The sequence below is a fragment of the Muscardinus avellanarius genome (genome assembly GCF_963383645.1).
Source record: "Muscardinus avellanarius genome assembly, chromosome: 14".
NCBI classification, from domain to species: Eukaryota; Metazoa; Chordata; class Mammalia; order Rodentia; family Gliridae; genus Muscardinus; species Muscardinus avellanarius.
In genome coordinates, this window is record NC_137800.1 from 25,125,919 (window position 1) to 25,149,441 (window position 23,523).

Here is a 23,523-nt window from a genome sequence, read left to right on the forward strand (position 1 = left end):
CCCAGTACAAAAAAAAAAAAAAAAAAAAGTGGGAATACTAGGAAATGTCAGCTCTATCCACAGGTGAATCCACCCATGTGCTTGTTCACTGTAGGAGTCAGGAAAGGTAGTGTGGAATGTATCATTGTAGTTCCCATGCTCCGTAGGCCCTCCACTTGTACATATATCAACACACACACACACACACACACACACACACACACACACACACACACACACACACTTTAGACTCCAAAAGAGTAGCTGAGGGATACGGCCTGTTGGTCATGTAACTAAGGCTGAAGAAATATTTAGTGCATTTTATCCATTCTCTTCCTATATCCACTACAATATTGTTGATGGACCCTTTTGACAGCCAGAATTTCCAATTTCATCTCATGTTAAGATCAGTGCCAGCCGCTGAAGATATGGGGGTAGCAGCATTCTAAGCAACTTCAGAACCAACAGCTTAATTGAAACATCAAACCGAGGCCATCACACTATATTTATAGCGATGGTTTGGTTTAATGCACTATATAATTGGTACTGACACAAGATTTCTTCTTCCATCAGCTCGTTGTATCCTCTCACAGGGGCATCTATTATTCTAAATATAAAGTAAGCTGTAAAAAGCATATTCAGTTTTATAAAACCCTTGGAACCATAACATAATATTATGTGTGTCTATGTGTGTAATAAGAATGAAATTATAAATCATGGTACAAAGTAGTAAAAATGTTCACCATGATTTATAATTTTGTTTTTCTCCTCATTTTATCAAAAAATCTAAAAAGTCATAATTCTGCCACCTGCTTTTAGATAACTAGTTGGCCCTATTCCTTTTCTGCTAACTCCTTTCTGATCATTTGCATTTGTAAATCTAGAAAAACAGAAAGCTTTGTTCTATTTTTTAAGGGAAGTTTCTCATGTTCATTTTGAATGACTATGAAATCCAATCATGTGTTATAATGTACCCTAGGATGTGAGTGAAGATGACTTTAAAAAAAATAACCCTAAAAAGTGAGCCTGTACTTAGAAACTAAGCGATTAACTGAAATCCTGTCTCTGTCAAGGATTATGATCACTTACCAGTAGCATTATAAAATGGCTAATACATCCTTTAAGAGCTCAAAACTCAAAATGTGTTCTGCTATCTCCTATATGGTCCACAACAAACTATCCCAGTAATCAGTGGCTTAAAACAATAACCATTGTGTTAACTCACAATTCTGAGGGTCATGAATTAGACAAAGCTCAATGAAACAGCTGTACTTTGCTCTTAAGTAAAGGAAGAAATAACTAGTCTCAGTTTGCCTGAGATTGCCCCAATTTAAGCACAGAAACTCCAGCATCACAGGAGAGTCATCAGTTTCAAGCAGACAAGGCCAGTTGGTCACCCTAAGTCCAGGGTCACTCATGTGGACATAATTACCTAGTGGTTCAGCTGGACCCAGGTGGTTTAAGATTGGCTCGTGTGCACACCCACTGGTTGGCGCTGATCGTCAACTGGGTCATGAATCTCCAACAATCTAGCCCAGGCTTCTTCACAGTGCATGCGGTCCCAATGTTTAAGGAAGGCCTCTGCTTGTAACCACATTTGTTGCTTTTGGATAAATCAAGTTACCTGGCCAAGCAAGTCAGTGCAGGAATGTACCACACAAAGGCCTGGAAACAAGAGGTCATGATTCTCTGGGACCATTATCATTACCATCTAATATAAAGCCCCATTCATTTAATATTCAAATTTGACAAGTCTGGGATTCCCATCTTGTTTATGGTGTCACTTTTGGAGTCCATCCTCGACGTGAAAAAGTTAAAGAAGTCATCATTTCTAGGATACAGTACAAGTATCTATTGCCTCTCTGAGGGGAAAAAAAGGCAAAAAAACTTTGTTGCTGTTTCGGCTGGTGGTGGTGTTCCTTCCTGCTAAAAAGAAGGGGGATCTGGTGCCGCCTAGTGGAAAAAGTAAGAAATGCAGTAACGCTAAGGCATTGATCAGAGTTCTTCAGAGTGTGGAGCCGAGTGAATATTACTTTACCCAGGCCTGCTGGCTCTAGGCATACGCCTTGGCTCTCGGTGTTAAGCCACGTTACTTATACAATTTATTTTTTAGTTTCATTGTCATCTGAGCCATTTCTCCCACTTGCATCCGTAGTCTCAAGGTGGATACGTTGGAAGAAAGATTTTCATGCCTGCAATCAGATTCTCCCTCCACCTCTGCACCCTGCCCTTCAGAGAGGCCTATTTCTTTTTTTTTTTTTTTTTTAAGATTTAAAGAAGTTTATTAGAAAGATAGAAATACAGAAAATAGAAATTCAGCCCCACGCCAGAGTGGCATGGAGGGGTGACTCGAATGAATACACCAAAGGGCCAGAGAGGCCTATTTCTCCCAGCCCAGAACCTACTTCACTTTCTGTACTCTGAGTGAGCCTTGTTCCTGCATAACAGAATTGACTATTATCTGGGCATGGGGGCACACACCTATAGGCCCAGTACTTGGGAGGCTGAAACAAGAGGATTACAGGCTTAGTAACTTAGACCCTCAGCAACCTAGCAAGATCCTGTTTCAAAATAAAAAACAATTAAAAAGGGCTGAGGGTAAGGCTTAGAGGTATACTGTGTTGCGTTTAATCTGCATTACCAAAAAAAATACACAAAGAAGTGAAATATTCTTCTTTCATCCCTATGCTACCTTATTATACTATACAATTTTTGGAAATTAAAAAAATGGTGATTTTTAAAGATAAATAAAACAAATAAATTTACCAGTAGTTAGCCATTCTTTACAAAATTCTAATTTAAATCATTATACTTAACAATTTAATATATACTCTTAAATATATATTAATGAACTTTAAAATACTTAAAAAACACAGTGTTTTTTTTTTCAAAAAAAAACTTTTTTCAATCCAAGATACCATTTGTTTAACATATGAATTCTCATTGAAAATAATTATATTTTAACTGTCAGAGTTCTGAGTCATGGGCCAACTAAAAATTCCTGGTTACATAATTGAAAATTATGTGGTTCCTCTTTATGCTGATTAACTTGGCTTCACTGAGTCCTGAGGGAAATTGTGCTGTTTCATTTCTGATCAAATTCACATTGCAGCCCACATGCCCAGAATTCTCACTGTAGGCACTGAAATGGATGAAAATTGAAGCCAGTTTATTTTCTAGGAAGCCAAATTGATGGTTTCTTTGGGTTACTGGACCTAAGTTTAAATTGTTAGTAACATTTTTTCATAAAGTTTTACATATGTTTATCTTTTAATATTGTGTAATTTTTATTGTTCTGAGCCCCAAAGGTTACATGAAATGTAGTAAAATTTGAAATATTATCTGCCAGAAAATGTGAGCGAGTAGGCAATAATACCCTGGAGAAAGTTTTTTTTTTTTAATCAAAACTCCACTTTTTTATATATTGGTAAAGAGTCAATTAGGAAATAGAAAATATTAGGAAATTCTCTAACTCTTCAAAATGCTGTGAAAGTTACAGGATAAATCTACAAGAACTAAGTAAACAGGTTTAGAGAAGACAATCAGCTGCACACTTTAAAAAATGCATTGCAAATGAGGGAAAAAAAAGCTTTTCCCTGGTACCAAATAAAGAATGGTTTTAGTAATTTTTATATTAGAGCCCTGCAATTTAGAGTTGGGCAAAATTTAAAATATAAACATTTCTATAGAAATACAAACTAGTCAACCATAAGTAAAAGAAAAATATATTTATAGTGTGGTTCAGTGTCCTTCATACAAAACAGAAAAATGATTCCCACTAAGTTTCAGAAAAGTAAAGAATCTTCAATAGGAACATGTTGCTTTTTTGTCCCATTAATCTTAAAAGGCATACCAAGGGTGACATGTGTTTCTAATTGTAAAATTCAGAACATGATTTGTGATGTTATGTGAAAATCTCATAAAGTACATTAATAATTTACATGGACACAAATGGACCCACATCAAAAACATACCCACAGAGTTAACATTCTAAGAGGAGCAAAAATAGCAAGAATATTTTGGAAGAAATGAAGAAAACTGATGATATACAAATGAAAGTTTGTGGGGGAGAATTTCAAATAATTACTTCTTATTTAAAATGAAAGACAGGCCAGGCATGGTGGCACGTGTCTTAATCCCAGTATTTTGGAGGCTGAGACCAGGTTTGAGAGCAGGTTTGAGGACAGCCTCAGCAAGTAGCAAGACTCTCATCAACCTAGCAAGACCCTGTTTCCACATAATAAATTTTTTAAAAAGGTAGAAGGCCTCTGGGTTCAATATCCAGCACCAAAAAAAAAAAAAAAGAATGAAAGATAGTATAAAATAACAGGCTGAAAACAATAAATCTCTTATTTATTTCCTCTGAAAACCATATATATATAACTTTTATCTTTAACATAGAGGAATATATTCAACCTGCTTTTTTTTTACCTTAGCACAGCGTTGACCAATAGTTAACCATCTGTGTGTGATGAGTATGAACCTCATTCTACGAGCTCAGGTGTACAAGATATGTCTCAATATTACATTTTCTTCCAAGCCACTTAAATCCAACAGAATAGTAAAATGGTACTCATAATATAGTTTCATACATACAATCTTTTTTTCATAATACAATCTTATTATTTAACTTTTTAAAAAATAATTAACTGTTTAAAATATCATTGCTATAATGTAGGATTTATAACGTGTAAAAGTGAATTGCATGATAACAAGGTACGAAGTCTGGAGGAAGAGAAATGGAAACCTACTATGAAAAGGGGGGGAAAGGGCTTCTTCATCTAGCCAAAAGGAAGGAAGAAAGAAAAAGGGGGAAGGAAACAACCAGTGAGGCAAATAGAAGACAAAGTGGATGTGTACATGTATGTACACACAAGCTTTTTACCCCAATATGATGTATGAATATAATGCACCCATAAAAAATTTAAAAAAACAAAGAGGAAGGTGATAGATTTGCATCTAAGTACATGAACGATCCAAGCAAAGGACCTAAGTGACCCAACTGCAAGTGATGCATCCATAGGCATATGTGTTTCATAAAAAGAAACACATGGAAAAAGTTGTAAATGCTAGTGTATAGATAATACAAATCTAAAGAAAACAGAAGTGGCTATTTTATTATCTACATAAAATAGAATAGCAAAAAATATTACCATAGATGATATAAGTAATTTCCCCCAAAACTCCCCATATATTTTTAAATTAAATCACACATTTCTATACAATCAACAACTCAAAAAAGTAAACCAATAGTAAATTTCTAAATATTTTGAACATAATAAAAATGGGAAGACTATACATAAATGTATCATTATTTATGGGATTCTGCAGTAATTAGGAGGAGCTTCCATCTTAATTATAAAATCAAGACAGATCAAATTCAAAGTAAGCAGAATTAAGACAATTAGAGACTAAATAGAAATGAATTACTATAAAATAAAAAATTAGAGAAATTAATGAAGCCAAATAGTTACTGATAAACTAATGGCCAGAAAGGAAAAAAGAGAAATGACACAAACATACTAACATCATTAACTATAACAAAAATACAAAATAAAACCACAATGAAATACCACTATACATCTATTATAATGACTAGACTTCAAAAGACTGACTATACTAACTACTGGTGCAGGCACACTGCAACCAAAGCTAAACACTGCTGCAGGAGATACAATTGGTATATGTTCCAGTCAGCATTCTCACAACCATAATCTAAAGACCTGACCATGTAACTTAGAGGAAAGATTTATTTTCTTATGGTTTCAGGCAAAGTCCATGTGAGATTAAGAACCAAGGATCTCAGAGCATGACAGCAGGAGGCAGAGAGAGAGAAAGCAAATGGGCTGTGCTTCTCAAATCATGGAGGCCAGAATCAAGAGAGAGAGCAAGGGGAGGAGGAGCCACATATAATCCCCAAGGCCACACCCCCAGAAACCATCTCTTCTAGTCATACCCTACCAGCCTGGATCACCACCCAGGTGGTGGGATTAAAACCATTTTGGGTGATTATGCACTGCTGGGATTACAACCCTCATGATTCTACTGTAGCAACCCTGAATATTAATAAATGAGCTCTTTAGGGAACATTTTATATATAATTATAACAATACAGTCACATTGGAAAAGAGTTTGTTTTTATTAAAAGGTTAAATGTATACTTACCATATCATGTAGTCTTTCTATTTCCAGGTATTTCCCCCAAGAAAAAAAGAAAAGCATACTTTTACACAAAGATAGGCATGCAAAATTTATAGCAGCTTAATTCATGATAGCCCCAAACTAGAAACAACTGATATATTTAAAAAGAATTAGCTATTAATATAGGGCACAACATAGATGAATCTCAGAGTTACTGTAAAAAAAATGCATAGTGTATGATTCCATTTATATAAAACTCTAAAAAAAGTAAACTGATAATTGATTGATAGTGGAAGAAAGCAGCTCAGCATCTGCCTGGGGGAAGGCAATAAGGAGTGGATATGGAGGAAGAGTACAGAGGCATGGGGAATCTTCTGGAGCTGGTGGATGGTTCATATCTTGCATATGGTGATGGTACAAATAAGTACACATAAGTCAATATTTACCAAATGGTACACTTACATCATGAGCACATCATTGTCTGTCCATCATATCTCAATTAAGCTGTTTGTAAACATATATGTCTGTGTATGGTTGCAATATATATGTATAAATATAAATAAGTATGAGATAATAGATCAATAGATCAATCGATCCATCGATTGATGATAGATAGATAGATAGTAAAGAGGATCTATTTGAATTTACCTTATTATATATTTAAATTAACCTAAAACACGTGGGTTTTTATAAACACATTAAGAAAACAAGATTATTGTGTTTCAAATGGTTTACATCTAAAAAAAAATCAACCTTAGACTTTCTCTTGCTCAATGTTATATCAATACAATACCACCTGTTCTGAGCTCTTTCCTTGCAGCATAAATTTTGATGCACTTTGGCCTCAGGTTTTGCACAATCAAATGAGAATATATCTGTTTTACTTAGGATCCTTCTGTTTGTGGCTCAGACTGAATAGGACTGGAGAATTTCTAACGACTTATAAACAAGCCTGGCAGAAGCCGAGGTTGCAATTACAGTGGTAATGTGCTCCCTGGGGAATCGCACCCAATAAATGGTACAGTCCTAGTTTGTTCCAGCTACAGTTGAAATTCCACTCTGAAATGCAGTGTGTGGAAAATGGACAAAGATTAGGGTCCTGGAGAGAGGGAAAAAGGAAGGCACATCTGATTCTAAAGTCGTATTTCAAACAAAATAAAAAAATTCCATGTTCTGAATACAACTCATTTTCCTAGGGTAAAAAATAAGTCCCTCTTTCAGCCTTTTAATCTTTCCATCCATATAGAATCTGTTTGTTGTGTGTTCATTTCACAAGCCTGCCATTATGGCTGGAGGTCTCTGTTGTGGACCAAAAGTGGTTTGGGGAATTGGATGGATAAGATCCAAGTTTAGAAATCTGAGGAGGAGAACAGTATGAAATCTCCAAAATATTCCTTACCTGAATTAATTAGATCAAGTACCATCTTAACAAGAAAAGTCCCTTAAATTCAGTTTTATTTTGTTCAAGTGCCTCATGAATCATTACTAAGAATAAATCCTTGGTCTGTGGATTGGTCAGTCTATTATGCTTACAGACACTGAAAATGGTATCATCACTGAACTCATTGTATTTATAATTAGCCTTTGTTTCAAAAAATCTTCAAAATTGTCTCATTACTGAAGCTGATAAAATTATTTTATGTGTTCCCCTGGTCTACATCAAGGTATTCCCCATTTGCTTTATATTTACCCATCAGCATTGAAATAATGTTATGGTGGAAAGAGGGGAGGCTTTAAAGTCAGAAGACCAGGGTCCAGCCCAAGTTCCCCCATGCACAAGGTCCAGAGTTGGGCAATACTCATCTCTACCTGTTCTTTTGATCCACGCACAGTGTTGAAGATAATAGGGCCATTATAAGGATACATTAAAATAAGTAAATAGTCTATACGCTGCACATAATGAACACTTAAAAAAAAGAAAACCAAGAACCCTTGAACTGCGAAAAATAAAAATAAAAATGTTCAGACAGGGCCAGCCCACTGAATGAGTACAATTATCTTTATGGCATAGCCACATGACTATAACACATTAGCTGTGGAATACTTTAAGATTATTATTTAACCAAAATAAATGTCATTTACAAGTGAAGAGAAGGCCTCAAAAGCATTCTATAAAATGAAAAAGACTTCATTTAAATTCAACCTTTGGCATGTTAATTAAATAACTGACTCTGGTTGGTTATTTTTTTCTGACCATTTCATAATCTATAAATTGGACATGAACAGCACCCAGTAGATGTTCAAAAACTGCATCTCCAGAAATGAAATCAAAGATACTGTCTGAATCCCAGCACTTGGGAAACTGACAGGAGGATCGCAGGTGTAAGACCAGCCACAGTGACTTAGTGAGGCCCTCAGGAACTTAGTGAGATCCTATTTCAAAAACAAAAAGTAAAATAGTGCTACAGGTATAACTCAGAGATAGAAATGCCTCTGGGTTCAATTCCCAGGACCTCAAAAACAAAGATATTGTCTATGAAAGTTACATTTTCAACACTTCTTTCAATTCAATTTTTATTCTACAAATTTTATTCTAATCTTTCATTTCTAATACCTCCTTCAATTTAAGGAAAAGTTGAGTGTAATTTCCCAATGTACTTGTTACTAATACTCATATATTTCTAAGAATAAACAGGTGAAGCAAATGGAGTTTTGCAGGCAGGCCTTTGCTGCATTAGAATGTGAAATAAAAGTTTAATACTAAAAAAAAAAATTTTTTCCATCTTGAGTTGATGCTTGTGCAGGGTGAGAGGTAGGGATTTAATTTCATTTCTTTACAAATACACCAGAAAGTTTAAAATTACTAGAGGAGGGCATAGGTCCAACACTCCAACATAACATATAGGTATAGGTAGAAACTTCCTCAATAAGACCCCCATAGCTCAAGAAATTAAAACAAGAATTAATAAATGGAAGGTCATTAAACTAAAAAGTTTCTCCTCATCAAAGGAAACAACCAAGAATCTAAAGAAAGCCAGGCATGGTGAACACTTGTAACCCCAGCATTCTGAAGGTTGAAACAGGATTATACAGGTTTGTGGACAGCCTCAGCTACTTAGTGAAGCCTTCTGCAACTTACTGAGACCCTGTTTCGAAATAAAGAATAAAAAAATAGGACTGGGGCATAGCTCAGAGGTAGAATGCCCCTGGGTTCAATCCCCAGTACTGAAAAAAAAAGTCTAAAATGAGAGCCTACGGAATTGGAGATATTTTCCATATAGAGGACTAAAATCTAGAATATACAAAGTACTTAAAAAATAATCCATTGAAGAAATGGGCAATTAAACTTCACAAAAGAAGAAATACAAATGGTCAATAAATAATGGAAAAATGTTCAACATAATTAGCAATCAATGAGATGCAAATCAAAATTACACTAAGATTCCATCTAACCCCAAAATAATGGCAATCATCAAGAAGTCAAACAGCAATAAGTGCTGGTGAGGATGTGGGGAAACAGGAGCTATTCTACACTGCTGGCAGGATTGCAAATTAGTGTAGCCACTATGAAGATCAGTGTGGAGATTTCTCAAAAAAGTGGGAATGGATCCACCATACACTCCAGCTAAACCACTCCTGGTTATCTTTCCAAAGGGACTGAAATCAGAATATTAAACTGATATGAGTATATCCATATTTATAGCAGTATAATTCATAAAAGCCAAATTATGGAACCAACCAAGGTGTCCATCAACAGATGAATGAATTACAAAATAATGGGATATAAATACAATGGAATTCTACTCAGCAATAAAGAAGGACAAAATTATATCATTTACAGGATAATGAATGAACCTGGAGAACATTATGTTAAGTGAGATTAGCCTATCACAGAAAGTGGAGAGTCAGCCAGGCATTGTGGCACATACCCGTAATCCCAGTACTCGGGAGGATTGAAGGTTTCAGGACAGCCTCAGAAAGTAATAAGACTCTGATCAACCTAGCAAGAGCCTTTTTCAAAATAATAATAAAAAAATAGGGCTGGGGGTATAGCTCAAAGGTAGAATGCCCAGGGTTCAATCTCCAGTACAAGAAAGAAAGAAAGAAAGAAAGAAAGAAAGAAAGAAAGAAAGAAAGAAAGAAAGAAAGAAAGAAAAAGACAGAGAAAGGGCATATGTTTTCTCTCATATGTGGGAGCAATGGAGCAATTGGGATATAAGGATTTTAGATACTGGAGAAGAAACTCCAATGGTGCAAGGGAGATGGGATTTTTGGGAGGGGGGAATTAATGAAGGAAATACTTCCACTGACATTATCAACATAGCTGAGAATACCAATGCCAGACTTAGTACCTCCTATGGGGAAGGGGGAGTGGGGAGGGAGCGGGGGAAGCTCACCAAGTGCCCTGTGCATGTATGCCACTATCACCATGAACTACATTATGACGTGAGGCTACAATGAACCAATAAAAGCATAAAAATAAATAAAACTATTTTTCTCATTATTAAAAAAAAAGTCTTCCACCTCCACCCAAGAAAAGTGATTTTATAAGAATCCTATGACCACTTACAGAAAATCATGCCAACGAGCTCCATAGAGTTGACCATTGAACTATAACTTGAAACTTGCTGTTTTCCCCTCAGGCAAAATGGCATTACTTCTGCTGTTCCTAGTCCTCTAAAGTTCATTCTGTTCATTCCACAGGTCTCCCGTTATGGCTGGAGGTCTCTTTGCTGTGGATCGAAAATGGTTTTGGGAATTGGGTGGATATGATCCAGGTTTAGAAATCTGGGGAGGAGAACAATATGAAATCTCTTTTAAGGTAAGCCACCAAGACTCTTGTCATCCCGTGTTTATGTAATTTTGACAATTATATAGAGCACCTTTATTCTGCTTTGTGACCTATGTTGTAAGATAAATACCAGACAAGTCGATTTCTCAAGTTGACTTTTAGATGAGAGACACTACTTCCTTCTGAAATTCAGTGAAATGTAGCAACATCACACACAGAAAAGAAATAATTCAAATCCCTCCTGTGGGTATGCAATTAACAACAGACCTACTGTTGTACTGGCGGGTGACTCCTTCTAAAGTACTTAGAACATCTAGGTAGAAGAATCAAGCTGCATCAGGAAAAAAAAATCAAGTTACTAGAGCTTTTGTCTTTTGTATTTGATAAAAAAAAATCTCAGGTTTTTATCATAACTAATATTCCAAAATTTTTAAGCAAAATGTCAACTCATAAATGTATAAGTATAAATGACAAATTGAAACTCTTTATATAATCCCCAAATGAGCAAGTTTTTTACTTATTTTTATTTGGAACCGTCCAGATCTATATTTTCATTAACCATCCATGCTCAGTAAAATTATATACTTTATTGCATACATATATACACTATATAGATACACACATACACACATATATATGTTGTACATATATATCACACATATCAAATATAAAATATCAAAGTTCCAAGGTTTGTGAATGAAAAAATTGCAGATATGAACAGTCAAGCAAAGCAAAACAAACAGTAAAAAATAATTACCTAAATGCTAATAAATTTTTGAGAAAAAATAATTTTACATTAAAAAATTATTTTTTGTTTTTATTACGGTCATTATATAGGAGCCTATATTTACTCTTGTAACATTTATCATATAGAAATTTCTTACTAAGTAAATCTTTTTTGCTTATTACTTTCACTATAAAAATAAAACCAGTTTTTGACAAAGGGAGAAAATGTATTCTGAGTAAACAATATCAAACATAAGATTTCAGCCAAAAATTTAAAATTTTTACATAATGATCAAATGACAAAAGTGAGTTTTATTAAACTATAGAAGCTGTATTCAATGTGTTAGCAACAGTGTTATGTTTTCCTTAAAGGGGCATAAAATCAATTGTCTGATACCCGGCTAGTAAGTACCAACACCATTCACGAGTTCACTGGTAACCTTTTAATTACTATCTAATGGTATCTCTCATTGAACAGAAGCTATTACATTCATTACAGTCTGACGGCACAGCAGCAAACTTTTTTCTAATCCTAGAAAATACCATTGATTTTCAATACTGTCCATATCTCAGTACTGTACAAATTTTGCAATAATACTTTCAACCGGAAAAACAGAAGACTACTTTTGATTTGAGCATTAATGAAAAAAAAATGATATTGCTCTACCGTCAATAGAACCAGAATTCAAAAGATATTCTTTTATTTTTCATAGCTCAAGAAATATTTCAAGTTCTTTTAATTCGCTAACTCTTTACATTTAACCATGTTGAGAAATTTTCTATTAAGCAAGAGAGAACCAGGCTTTACACAATAAAATGCACGATGGCTAAAACTGCTATTGAAAGTCTGAAGAGTTTGCAGAATATCCATTTGCATCCTAAATCACAAAGGTGTTTTTAGGCAAACATAAACCTGCAGTTCACTTCTCTGTCACTTGTATCTATCACATCTCACTCGGGCGACCTGAGATTTTATTACCCCATTTTCTATTTTTCAGTTATCTGTCATTCTGAAGGATATAATTGGAATGCAGCCCTGTCATCTTTGTCTAAAAACCATGGCAACGGCACTGGAAGTTCAGGACTTAATCGCCCCGGGTTGTTTGGTTAGAAAGACAGATTCTTTGGCCGACAGTTATATCTTAACACGGTCCCATTTCAGACATATCCTTCATTCTTCTCGCTACTGTTTGCTGACCTGTGCGTTCCTTTCCCTCCCTGTTAAAACTTGTGACACGAGGGAGACAAACTTGCATAGACTTTGGTAGAATTTGCATGGAAGCAAGAATCGTTTTTCTGTTTGAAAGAAAGCAAAAGTCTCATACACATACAGCTGTGAAATGATAAGAATAACAAAGAAAAATTACAGTAGCACTTTTGAACATGTTCTAGTAAATTGTGATTAATTTATAAACACTGTAAGATACACACTAGTCAACACTTAAGGCTTAGCAAACATATACAAATGACTGAGAGCTGGCTAATATATTACACATTGTAGTGTAGAAATTGTTTTAGCCAGGGGTGGTGGCGCACGCTTGTAATCCCCCCGCTTGGGAGGAGGAGACAGGAGGATCGCGCAGGTTGAAGCCAGCCCTGCTGGCTTAAGAGACCCTGTTTCCAAATAAAAATATTAAAAAAAAATAGGTCTGGGAGTGTAGAGCGGAAGTAGAAGGGTTTCCAGGAACCCCAGTACCACAAAAAAAAGAAAAGAAAAGAAATTGTTTTAAATATAGGATTTAAATATTCTATTCAAATGACTTTTATGAATGGTCATTGTCAGACCTCTTTGCTTGCTAGTCACTGTTCTAATTTTAATCATTTACTTAAATTTTTTGACAAGATTCCATTGTTTGATAAAAAATATTTTCAGAAAGCCTTGTTTCAAATGAAGAATTGAGGGACTTTTTTGTCAAACAGTATTGTGTTAAGAGAGCTCTTCAACTTTCTGTAAATATCTTTTCTCCATTTTTCTAAAAATATGACTACATTAGATGAGTATATTGTATACAATAATTTAAATCCAACATACTATAATTTTCAGGAGTTAGTTGAGGAAGAGCACTCTCTAGAGAAATTATCTGTCCATACTGTGCCTAGTCTTAAGTATCTTTTAATAGGAATCTGGACTCCTGTATGACTCAGAATTATCCAGCTGTCTTTCAAATTTTGCTAGGTTAGCCAGCTGCTAGGGAGGGGAAAGCAGCATTTAGTCAATCATTCAACCAGTTTTATTGAGCATCTAATTCGTGCCAGGTGCTCAATTTGGAGCTGCACCTGGAAACATAAAGGAAACTAACACTATACCATGTGACACAAAAAAGATAGTCCACATCTTTAAATACCTCTGAGTCTCATTCTTCAGAGTGGATTTTTACATCTATTCCCCAAAGATTAAAGTCAGCATGTAGCATATTCAAAATCTAGGTCCTGTGATTGCAGAAAACTTCTTCAGAAAATAAGAGTGGTGTTCAGCTCAGCATTCTCACAGCCATAATACAAAGATTTGGCCATGAAATTTAAAAGAAGATTTGGCTTCTTACAGTTTCAAATTCAGTCCATGTGAGGCCAGAGACTGCGAATCTCAGGGCATGGTGGCAGGCAAGTAAAGAAAAGAAAAGCACGCTGTGCTCCTCACATCATGGAGGCTGAAAACAAGAGGAAGAGCAGGGGAGGGAACCATATAAAATCCCAAAGCCACACCTCCCAGGAACCCACCCCCTTCAGCCCCACCCTACTGGCTCAAGCCACCACTCAGATAAATCCATTACACTTCTGGGATTATAACCATCATGACTCAGTCATATCAGCTCCAAACACCAATTTATGAGCTCATTAGGGGCTATTCTATATCCCTGGCTCGTGCTCATTCAGAATGCAAAATGCATTTCATCCATTTCTAAGAGTTCCCGCAGTCTTAAGAGTTCCAACATAGCTGAAAGGTTCTGAAGTTTACTCTGAGACTCAAGGTGAACTCTTGTGAGCTTCTGTCAAAGAAAATGAAAATAAAAAGCAAATTTTATGTATCCAATAGACAATGGCAAAGAATAAACATTTACATTTCCAAAGGCAGAAATAGGGTGATTGATAGAAAGAAAACAAATGGAACCAAAACAGAAACAAAATTCAGCAGGGCAAGGATGTAATCTTGCAGCTCCACTTCTGACATTTAGAACACATGATATTGTGAGAGAAAATCTCCAAGGGGCCTGGCAGACCCACCCCTGCAGCCCGGCTGATTCCACTGGGCAGTTTACTGCCTCTTCCAACCTGGCTCTCTGTCTCATAGTTAGCAGACTTTCCTCCAGGTCCTTCTGGTTTTTCTAAATTTCAGAAGTTTTTTGTGCAAATTTGATTTTACAAAGTGCCCCATTTGGGCTTGCTTATAGGGATTCAGACCCTGCCACCCATTGCCTGGCCTCCCAAACCTTCCTTTGAAATCTGAGAAGCCTCCAGAAAAGGTAATCCCACTCACCTTAATCATTGCCACCGGGGCCTTTTTTTTAACACAGCCCTTCTGCCCAAGTCTATCTGGGCTGCCTCTTGCCCTAACTTCATCTGCCCACCCCCAGCCCCAACTGCATCTGCAACTTGTATCATGGTCATTCCTGACCCTTCCTTCATCACAGCCAACACTTCCTCCTTTCTTTAATCATCTTACTTCCTTCCACAACATCATCCCTCTGAGCCCCAGCTTTACACATGCATTTCTGGCTAAACTGCAGATCTATAGATCTCTCATTTATTTTTCACTCCAGAAATTTGGTGTATAGTTTGCTGAATGGGGACATCAATATCCATAATATAATTGGGATATTTTGTTGTTTTGAGATTTCCTTCACCAATTCATTAATCAGTCAGTCATCAAATTTGGCCTGACACAAAGTTTCAGGACAGGGGCAAAATGCGGATAAGTTCTTTGCCAAAGTGAAACACACGTGGCCTCTACTCCATTTCCCTGTGGAGTCTTCTTTGCCGTCCAAAAATCTCCTCAACACAGTTTCTACTGTCTACTTTCCTGGCCACATTCTGGCCCTTCCAATTTCCTCTCACAAACCAGGGCCAAGTAGTCACACTCCACATGGTCAGACTTAGATATAGCAGCAACCTTGCTTCCCTGGTACCAAATTTTGCTCCAGCCAGTATTCTTACAGCCATAATCCAAAAACTTGAGCATGTAATTTAGAAGAAAGATTTAGTTTCTTGCACTTCTGGATTTAGTCCATATGAGGCCAGGAACCACACATCTCAGGAAATGGTGGCCAGGAAGTGGAGAGAGGGAAAGCACATGCACTGTGCTCCTCACATCATGGAGGCCAGAAGCAAGAGGGAGAGCAGGAGGAGGAGGAACCAAATATAATCCCCAAGGACACATGCCAGGGACCCACCCCTTCCATCCACACTCTACTGGCCTAGGCTGCCACCCAGAAAAATCCCCCACAATAGATTTATCCACTGCTGGGATTACAATTCTCATGAGTCCATTATCTCAACTCCAAACACCAGTGTATGAGCTTTCCAAGGGACCATGCTACAGCTAACTATAATTGGATAATGAACATTTGCTAGGCACTTCCAAGATATTTAGAAGGAAGCCCAGGACCTCTCATATGCAGAATCCTCTGACATGAGAAAAACTTTGGATCCAGATATAAGAGCATTAAATTAAGTTTGGTGTTCTGAGCAGATTTAGATCATGCAAAACAACCAAAACATGATCTCTTAATTTCAATAACATGTATTATTTCAATTGTGACCAAGACAGATTCTTTATTATACCAGAGAGAGAGAGAGAGACAGAGATAGAGACAGAGAGAGATTAGTACAACCTGGAAAGCAGTTTGTGTGGTTCATTTACCATGTGCTCAGCTGGTTGTGCCAGATCTCAAGTCCAAGTAGATTGAAAGTCTGGTCCAGGTTTTCAAGCCTGGCCTCAACCAGTGCTTAATCAGAACAGGAAGTGAGGAATTGCCTGACAGTTTCAGCAGAGCTGGCTAGGTCAGTGTTCAGCATTGTTATCAGTGGTCAGAATGACAAGGTAGCCAGACTTCTTGTAGAGGAAGCTATGAATGTTCAGTCTCAGGTGCTGACAATAATAGTCTTCAGGTTGCTAGGGACTCACTGTGGTTGTTAAGCCATTTAAGGTGGGTGGCAGGCATTGCACCTGCACCTTGCCCATCAAGCCTGGGCCTTGCACTTTGTGCCTGGTGCTGTGTGTTGCCCTGGTACCCTGGGTGTGTTGTGTGACACCTGTGTGTGCTGTGGGAGTTATGCTTGCACAGTGCACATCATGTGTGGGTCACACCTAAGTGTGCTTTGAAAATTAAGTCCCTCTTTGGCTTTAATGGAGCCACCCCCATTTCCATACATGCCCCATACATTTGGGCTGCCCTTTTCCATCCCCTGAAGCATGGAAGAGCACATTAACAAGGTCCTACATTGGTCTAATATTTCTTAATGTTGTGTAGTGCCAGGAAGAGCCACCACGCCCAGCTGTTCGCTAGTTTTCTAATGCAAGAAAGGCCACAACTTTTCCTCTTGCATTGGGGTCCACTGACTAGAGTCAAGCTGTGGCTGTACAAGCCACACCCATAGAACAGTTGCTAGAACTTCCAGTTGGGGTTCTTGGATGTTGGAGTGAGAACCTAAAGATATCCTAAACCTATCTTAATGAGTGATCGATCGAACCCTCCTGCTTGGTTTAGTTCTGTTTTGAATTGGGGGCTGTTTTTACTCAAAACTTTTATTGTTACCTTGCTTGAATGTAATTTGGCTACAGTACTTCTTTCAAGAACTAAATCCTTCCAAACCCTTCAGATTAAGTATGACATGAACAACAATTTTTTCTTTTCATCATTAAAAAATAGTTAAATTATATAAATAAAAATGTGAAACTAGCGTGATCACATTTGGGATGAAATATACTACCTTGGAGGTAAGCATACAAGGTAATTGTTGGGAGTTTGGGGAGTACAGATGTATTCAGCATAGCTTGTACGCAACATGGGTTCACCTTCACCCTAATATGAGTGCCGTTCATATAGCTGCAGAAGAAATGGAGAATGATGGTTCATCCATTATATTGAGTCTTTGCTCTAGAAAACCTTTGATCTAATAATGGAGAATAATGATGATGATGATGATGGTGGTGATGATGGTGGTGATGATGGTGATGATGATGGTGATGATGATGATGATGACGACGACAGGGGAAGTTTAGATAGCAGAGAAACAGCTTCACCAATGCTCAGTTCAGGCCTCAGGTAAGGCTTCCCATTCTGGTCCTTATTCCTGTCCTGGCCTCTGTTGAACTGGATGCCCAGATTTGTTAGGGCCAATGTCTTCCAGCAATGAGTCTATGAAATCACTGGCCTTGAAGAGAGGCTCTTCTGTGTCTCTCCCTCTCAACCCTGGTCCTCTGGGCAAGTTCCTGCTCTTGAATCTTAGTTGATACTTCATTTTCCATCCCTCAGGTTCAGTCTTATGAAGTCTCTCTTAAGTGGCAGGGGGAAAAAAATCAGTCCTAAAATAAGCCTGTGAAGTTTCTCTGAATCCTGGTTTCTGTTTTGGCAAGATAAAATGGTCCTGGGGTAAAAACAGAAATGGAAAGCAAACTGAGCATAACTAGATTAATACTTCAAGTTACAATTGTGCCACCCACAGACATTAACAGTGTAAAGTGATCAAGACACAGGTTAGATTTGAACAGACAATATGCCATGTATTCTGTGTCTCTTTACAATGTATGAAATCTTAACCTTGAGCTACCTGTGTTCTACCATTCTGGCCACTCATTTTTTCCTGTAGCAATAACTATTATTGGGTCTCTTCACAAGAAAAAGTAATGGGTTAGTACTTAAAGGTCATTTAATTTAATTTCTTATCTCATTCAACATTAGCACAAGGTTAAAATAGTATTCTATTTCATAATTAAAAGACAGGCCATTACCTCATTAATATCAAAGCACAGATTAGAAATTGGGTTTGTTCACAAAACCATTAACCTAATTTCTTTTAGCTGGAAAAATAGAGGACCATCTGATCTTGGTGAAAAATTGCTATAATCACTCTCTGAAACCGTTTTTAAAAATAAATACAGGTTACTCCTGAGATTTATTAATATATGACCTTATAACTCTTATATTATTTAATGTAATATATTTTATTTTTTACTATTTTCAAAATGCAGTGATTATTCAATAAATACTTGAATATACTTAATAAGTACCAATCATAGAGAATGGAACATTCAGTTCTTTATTTAATCAAACATCATAACAGGCCGGGCATGGTGACATATGCCTATAATCTCAGTACTTATGAGGCTGATATAGCAGTCATAACAGATTGAAAGAAAGCTTCAGCAATGTAGCAAGACTCAGCACCTAGTGAGATCCTGTTTCAAAACAACAACAAATTAAGCCGGGTGTGGTGGCACAAGCTTGTAATCCCCGCGCTTGGGAGGCAGAGACAGGAGGATCGCGCAGGTTCGAAGCCAGCCACGCGCGCTGGCTTAGGAGACCCTGTTTCCAAATAAAAATGTAAAAATAGGTCTGGGAGTGTAGCCCGGAGGTAGAAGGGCTTCCAGGAACCCCAGTACCACCAAAAAAAAAAAAAAAAAAAAAAAAAAACAAATTAAACAAAGATCTAGAGTCATTGCTTGGAGACAGAATGTCCCTGGGTTCAATAACCTTTATCATAAAAAATGTAACAACAATCACTTATTATATCTCAGCAAACTAAACATGCTAGAGTTTAATCAGAGCTTCTTAAGAACATACATGGATTTTTGTTTATTATGCTCCATGTGAACTCAAAACTAATATGAAAGGATTAGCTAAATTTAAAGTTTCCTTAAGCCATCAAAAACTTGTAAATATATTTATAATCCAACAACTTGAATTTACACACTGCAACTGATGTATAGTTTTAAAATAGAAAAGAAGCCGGGCGTGGTGGTGCACGCTCGTAATCCCCGTGCTTGGGAGGCTGAGACAGGAGGATCACGCAGGTTCGAAGCCAGCCTCAGATACTCAGTGAGGCTCTCAGCAACTTAGTGAGACCCTGTTTCCAAATAAAATATAAAATAGGGCTAGAGTATAGCCCGGAGGTAGAAAGCCGCTGGGTTCCACCCTCAGTACCACAAAAAAAAATAAAATAAAATAAAATAAAATAAAATAGAAAAGAAAATCTTCTAGAGCTCACTCAAAACAAAACAGGAGAAAAAAACAAGACCAAAAAATTTTAATTTCATCTGCTGTGAGCAACAGGGTTGCAAGATGAGTCATGTCACACACAATTTGTGTCTTTCCACAATGACACAAAAGTTTATTCAAAACTCACAGGTTATAGCATGCAGGAACCTATCAGGAAATTGTCTAAGTTAAGTTAAGTTCCAGATGCTGGGCAGCTGCTTTTCCAAAGCCAATTAGCCACGAATGAGCATCAAACAATACACTAGCAAATCTAACAATTTAGGTTAAATGAGTATATTAGACAATATACCACTCCAAACACTTCGAACACTTCAAATAGTCAATAAAATAATATAATACAAACACACAGAGTAGGAAATAATGGACCAAGTCCAGGAATAAAAGAAGAGATTCAGGAGTTGGCCTGGGTGCCCAGCTGACCAGAAGCCACACTGATCTTCAGTCAGCAAGAAGAGTGGGATGGAGCAAGTCACCCAGTCAGTCATAAAACTATCCTGGCCTATACAAAGCTCAGCACACTGCTCATAGGAAGGCCACTCTCATTCTAGGACTTTCTGGGTGTTTTCCAGTGTCTTTAGCAAGCTCATCCAGGCTTATCAAACTTGCCAGGCTCCTGTCAGCAGTTTAAATGTATTGATGACGTAAATCCATCAGAGGTGAGAAGTCATTTTATGATCCAAGCATCCGTTATGAACCGGAGCACAGAAGTGTTGGTCTGAGCTCTATGTTGACATGTCCAGACAAGTTTCTGAAACCATATCCTGGCATGTCTGAACAAGTTGTTTATGATCTTTTGTGTGAGCTATATGCTAGCATGTTAAAACAAGTTGTTTATGAGTTCCTAAAAATTATTTTATATCCCATGCGCTGTACATTCATTCTTAGCAAAATTATCAGATATTCTACCCCCAACCGCAGCGGGGAAGATATTACATGTAGTAAAGGTCAATTCAACAGTGGTAAACAGCTACAAATATCCTTTGAAATCAGCAGATCTCAGTTCTCCAAAGTAGTTGGCATATATAAGGATAAACAGCAACCCCTCGGTGTGACTGCTATGGCCAGAGCTTTCCTGGATTGAATTTGGGACAGAAGTGAGGCAGCAAATGTGAGAATTCTGACAGTTTTCCATAAGAGTGATTCTACAAACCAGCCATGTTTGCAGGACGAGGTTGTTAATGAAGCAGAGTGGAGGAAAGATACTTGATATGTGGGCATCTCTGAAGCAAACAATTCCTACTGGATGCAGACAGTGAAGACTAAAATAAATCATATATCCACAAAATTAATATCTACAGTCTAAAGATTAACATTGGCCTCTCTCTCATATAAATCTCACACAAGTATTTAGTAGGAATAACTCACCCTGTTCAAAGACTTTTTAAATTTTTAAAGAAAAATATCATATGAAAGTACTACAAGAAAATTAGAGGAAATAATTAGGAGACAAAAAAAGAAAAGTCAGACACAACAAAAGAATGTTGCCATACATTGCTATAACATTTCAAAAAGGCTAATGAAGCAATTGACTTTGTCAACAATAATGAAATGCTGACCTTTATGAAATTTGGCAAGATGTGAAAGACAATAGAAAATGAAAAAGAAATGGCAGCAATTCAGATATAATAAAAAGGAAAAATAAAACTATCACCACCGAAACAAAGGACCTATGAAAAGCAACACAAAAATGAAGGGCTATTCTGAAACTATATGAAGCTGAAGGATAAGGTTGAAAAAAAGAAATAAAAATGAGCAAGTATAAAAAGTAAGAAACCTAAATGATGTGGAAAGTAAAGGCGTTTATATGAATATTACCAAGGAAAAAATAAAATAGTACACATCAAAATTAGGAAATACAGCTAAAGCAGTGTTCAAAAGAAAAATTAAGATTCTGAAATTCTTATGTCAACATAAAAAAGAAAATGAGCAGATTAGCATGGCCTTGTTTGCTGATCTGGCTCAGAGATATGGAGATCGGGGCCCATGTTCAAAGACCTTGGCCGGCAAGCTGGAGATTAGAGGCTTTGACCTACTTTTATTAAGAATTAATACAGGGACTTCCAGGAAGATGGCGACTGAGAAAAGCGGGGTTTAAGAGCCCATCTAACAACCAATCTCCATTACCACAAAATCAGCGCCTTTCATAGCCAGAAAACACCATCACCAGAGAAACAAAAAAATCACCAGGCTCCAGAGAGAAAGCGGACTGAGAATAGAGCTCAGAGCCACAGAGGAGATACACCGGCCTCACGCCCGAGGACGCAGCAGCAGCGCTTTACTGCTGGCGGCAGCGGCGAGTCCACTGGACGGCTACAGCAAGCTGAGATGAGCTGCTGCGGACAGCCAGGCGGGATTTCTCGGTGCAGGGAGCATCTAAAGCTCCCAGCGGCTGAGCTCAGAACACGCTGCAGGGATTCAGAGTGGAACTCAAAACCAAGAAGAAATACGCCAGCCTCATGGCCGAGGACGTAGCAGCGGCACCATATTACCACCGGCGGCAGCAGCGGCGAATTCACCGAGTCCAGTACAGCTACATCTGCGTACTCAAGAACAGTGAGTCAAATTGCGGGCCACAGAGGAGAAATCCCAGTACTGTACTCCCTGGGACTTGACCCAGTGGGGGAGTGGCGGTGGCAGAGATATCACACCATAGGAGAACGTGCAACCTGGCACCCCCCACAGTCTAAAGCAGTCTCTATTGACTCTCTGGGTCAGAGACTCTGTGATACAACCCAGTAAAGGAGTAGTGGGGTCTGATATACTACTGACTCGAGATCCAGAACACCTTAAGTGAAGTCATAGTGACCCAAGGGAAGAACCCAGAGAAGGCACAAACTTCCGAAATCATGGGAAAGAAGAATAATACTGGAGCAATGAATGCCCACAACCCCACAACATCAGAACCCGATAAAACAGAAAATCAGAGATTTCTAGAAGATCAAGTCAGGAAAATAACTGTAGAAATAATAGAGGTGCTTCAAAAAGAACTGAGAGAGCCAAAAAGAGATAAAGGATGCAATTAATGAAGTAAAGGCCTCAATTCAAAGCATGAACAACCGATTAGACCACATGGAGAACAGAATCTCGCTCTTAGAAGTTGATCATTCCAAAAATGAACGCATAGTTTCTAATCAAGAAAAAAAAATCCAACAGCAGGAATCTGATATTGAAGAAATATGGGCCCATTTTAAGAGAGCTAACCTAAGAATAATTGGAATAGAGGAGGGAAAAGAAAGTGAAACCAAAGGAATTAACAATCTTTTTAAGGAAATAATAGCAGAAAAATTTCCAAACATAGAGCAAGAGGTTGATACACAGGTCCAGGAAACTTATAGAACTCCCTTCAGACAGGATCGGAGAAGAGGATCCCCATGCCACATAATTGTCAAAATGACCAATGTGGAAGCCAAGCAGAGAATCTTAAAGGCAACAAAAACAAAGGGCCAAGTGACATTCAGAGGCAAACCAATTAGAATCACTCCAGACTTCCCAAAACAAGTCATGAGAGCCAGAAGGGCTTGGAGTAACATATTCCATACTCTGAAAGAAAACAACTTCCAGCCAAAAATTTCCTACCCAGCTAAACTTTCTATCAAATTAGATGGAGAAATAAGAAGCTTCCATGACAAACAGAAAGTGAAGGAATTTATGTCTTCAAAACCAGCACTAGAGAAAATACTCAAAGAGATTAACTACAAAGAAGAAATAGGTAACACACACCAGAACCAG

The 23,523-nt window shown here is 37.4% G+C and overlaps 1 protein-coding gene across 1 annotated transcript in view; it reads left to right on the top strand.

The window, feature by feature from the left end:
• Nucleotides 1–23,523, top strand: part of GALNTL6 (polypeptide N-acetylgalactosaminyltransferase like 6) — a gene marked incomplete at both ends in the record, with an annotated part of 1,089,171 nt that overhangs the window by 953,046 nt on the left and 112,602 nt on the right. The window contains one exon of the mRNA XM_080710675.1: nt 10,765–10,882. Within this exon, the coding sequence (XP_080566801.1) occupies nt 10,765–10,882 (118 nt within the window). The remainder of the gene's footprint in view (nt 1–10,764; nt 10,883–23,523) is intronic.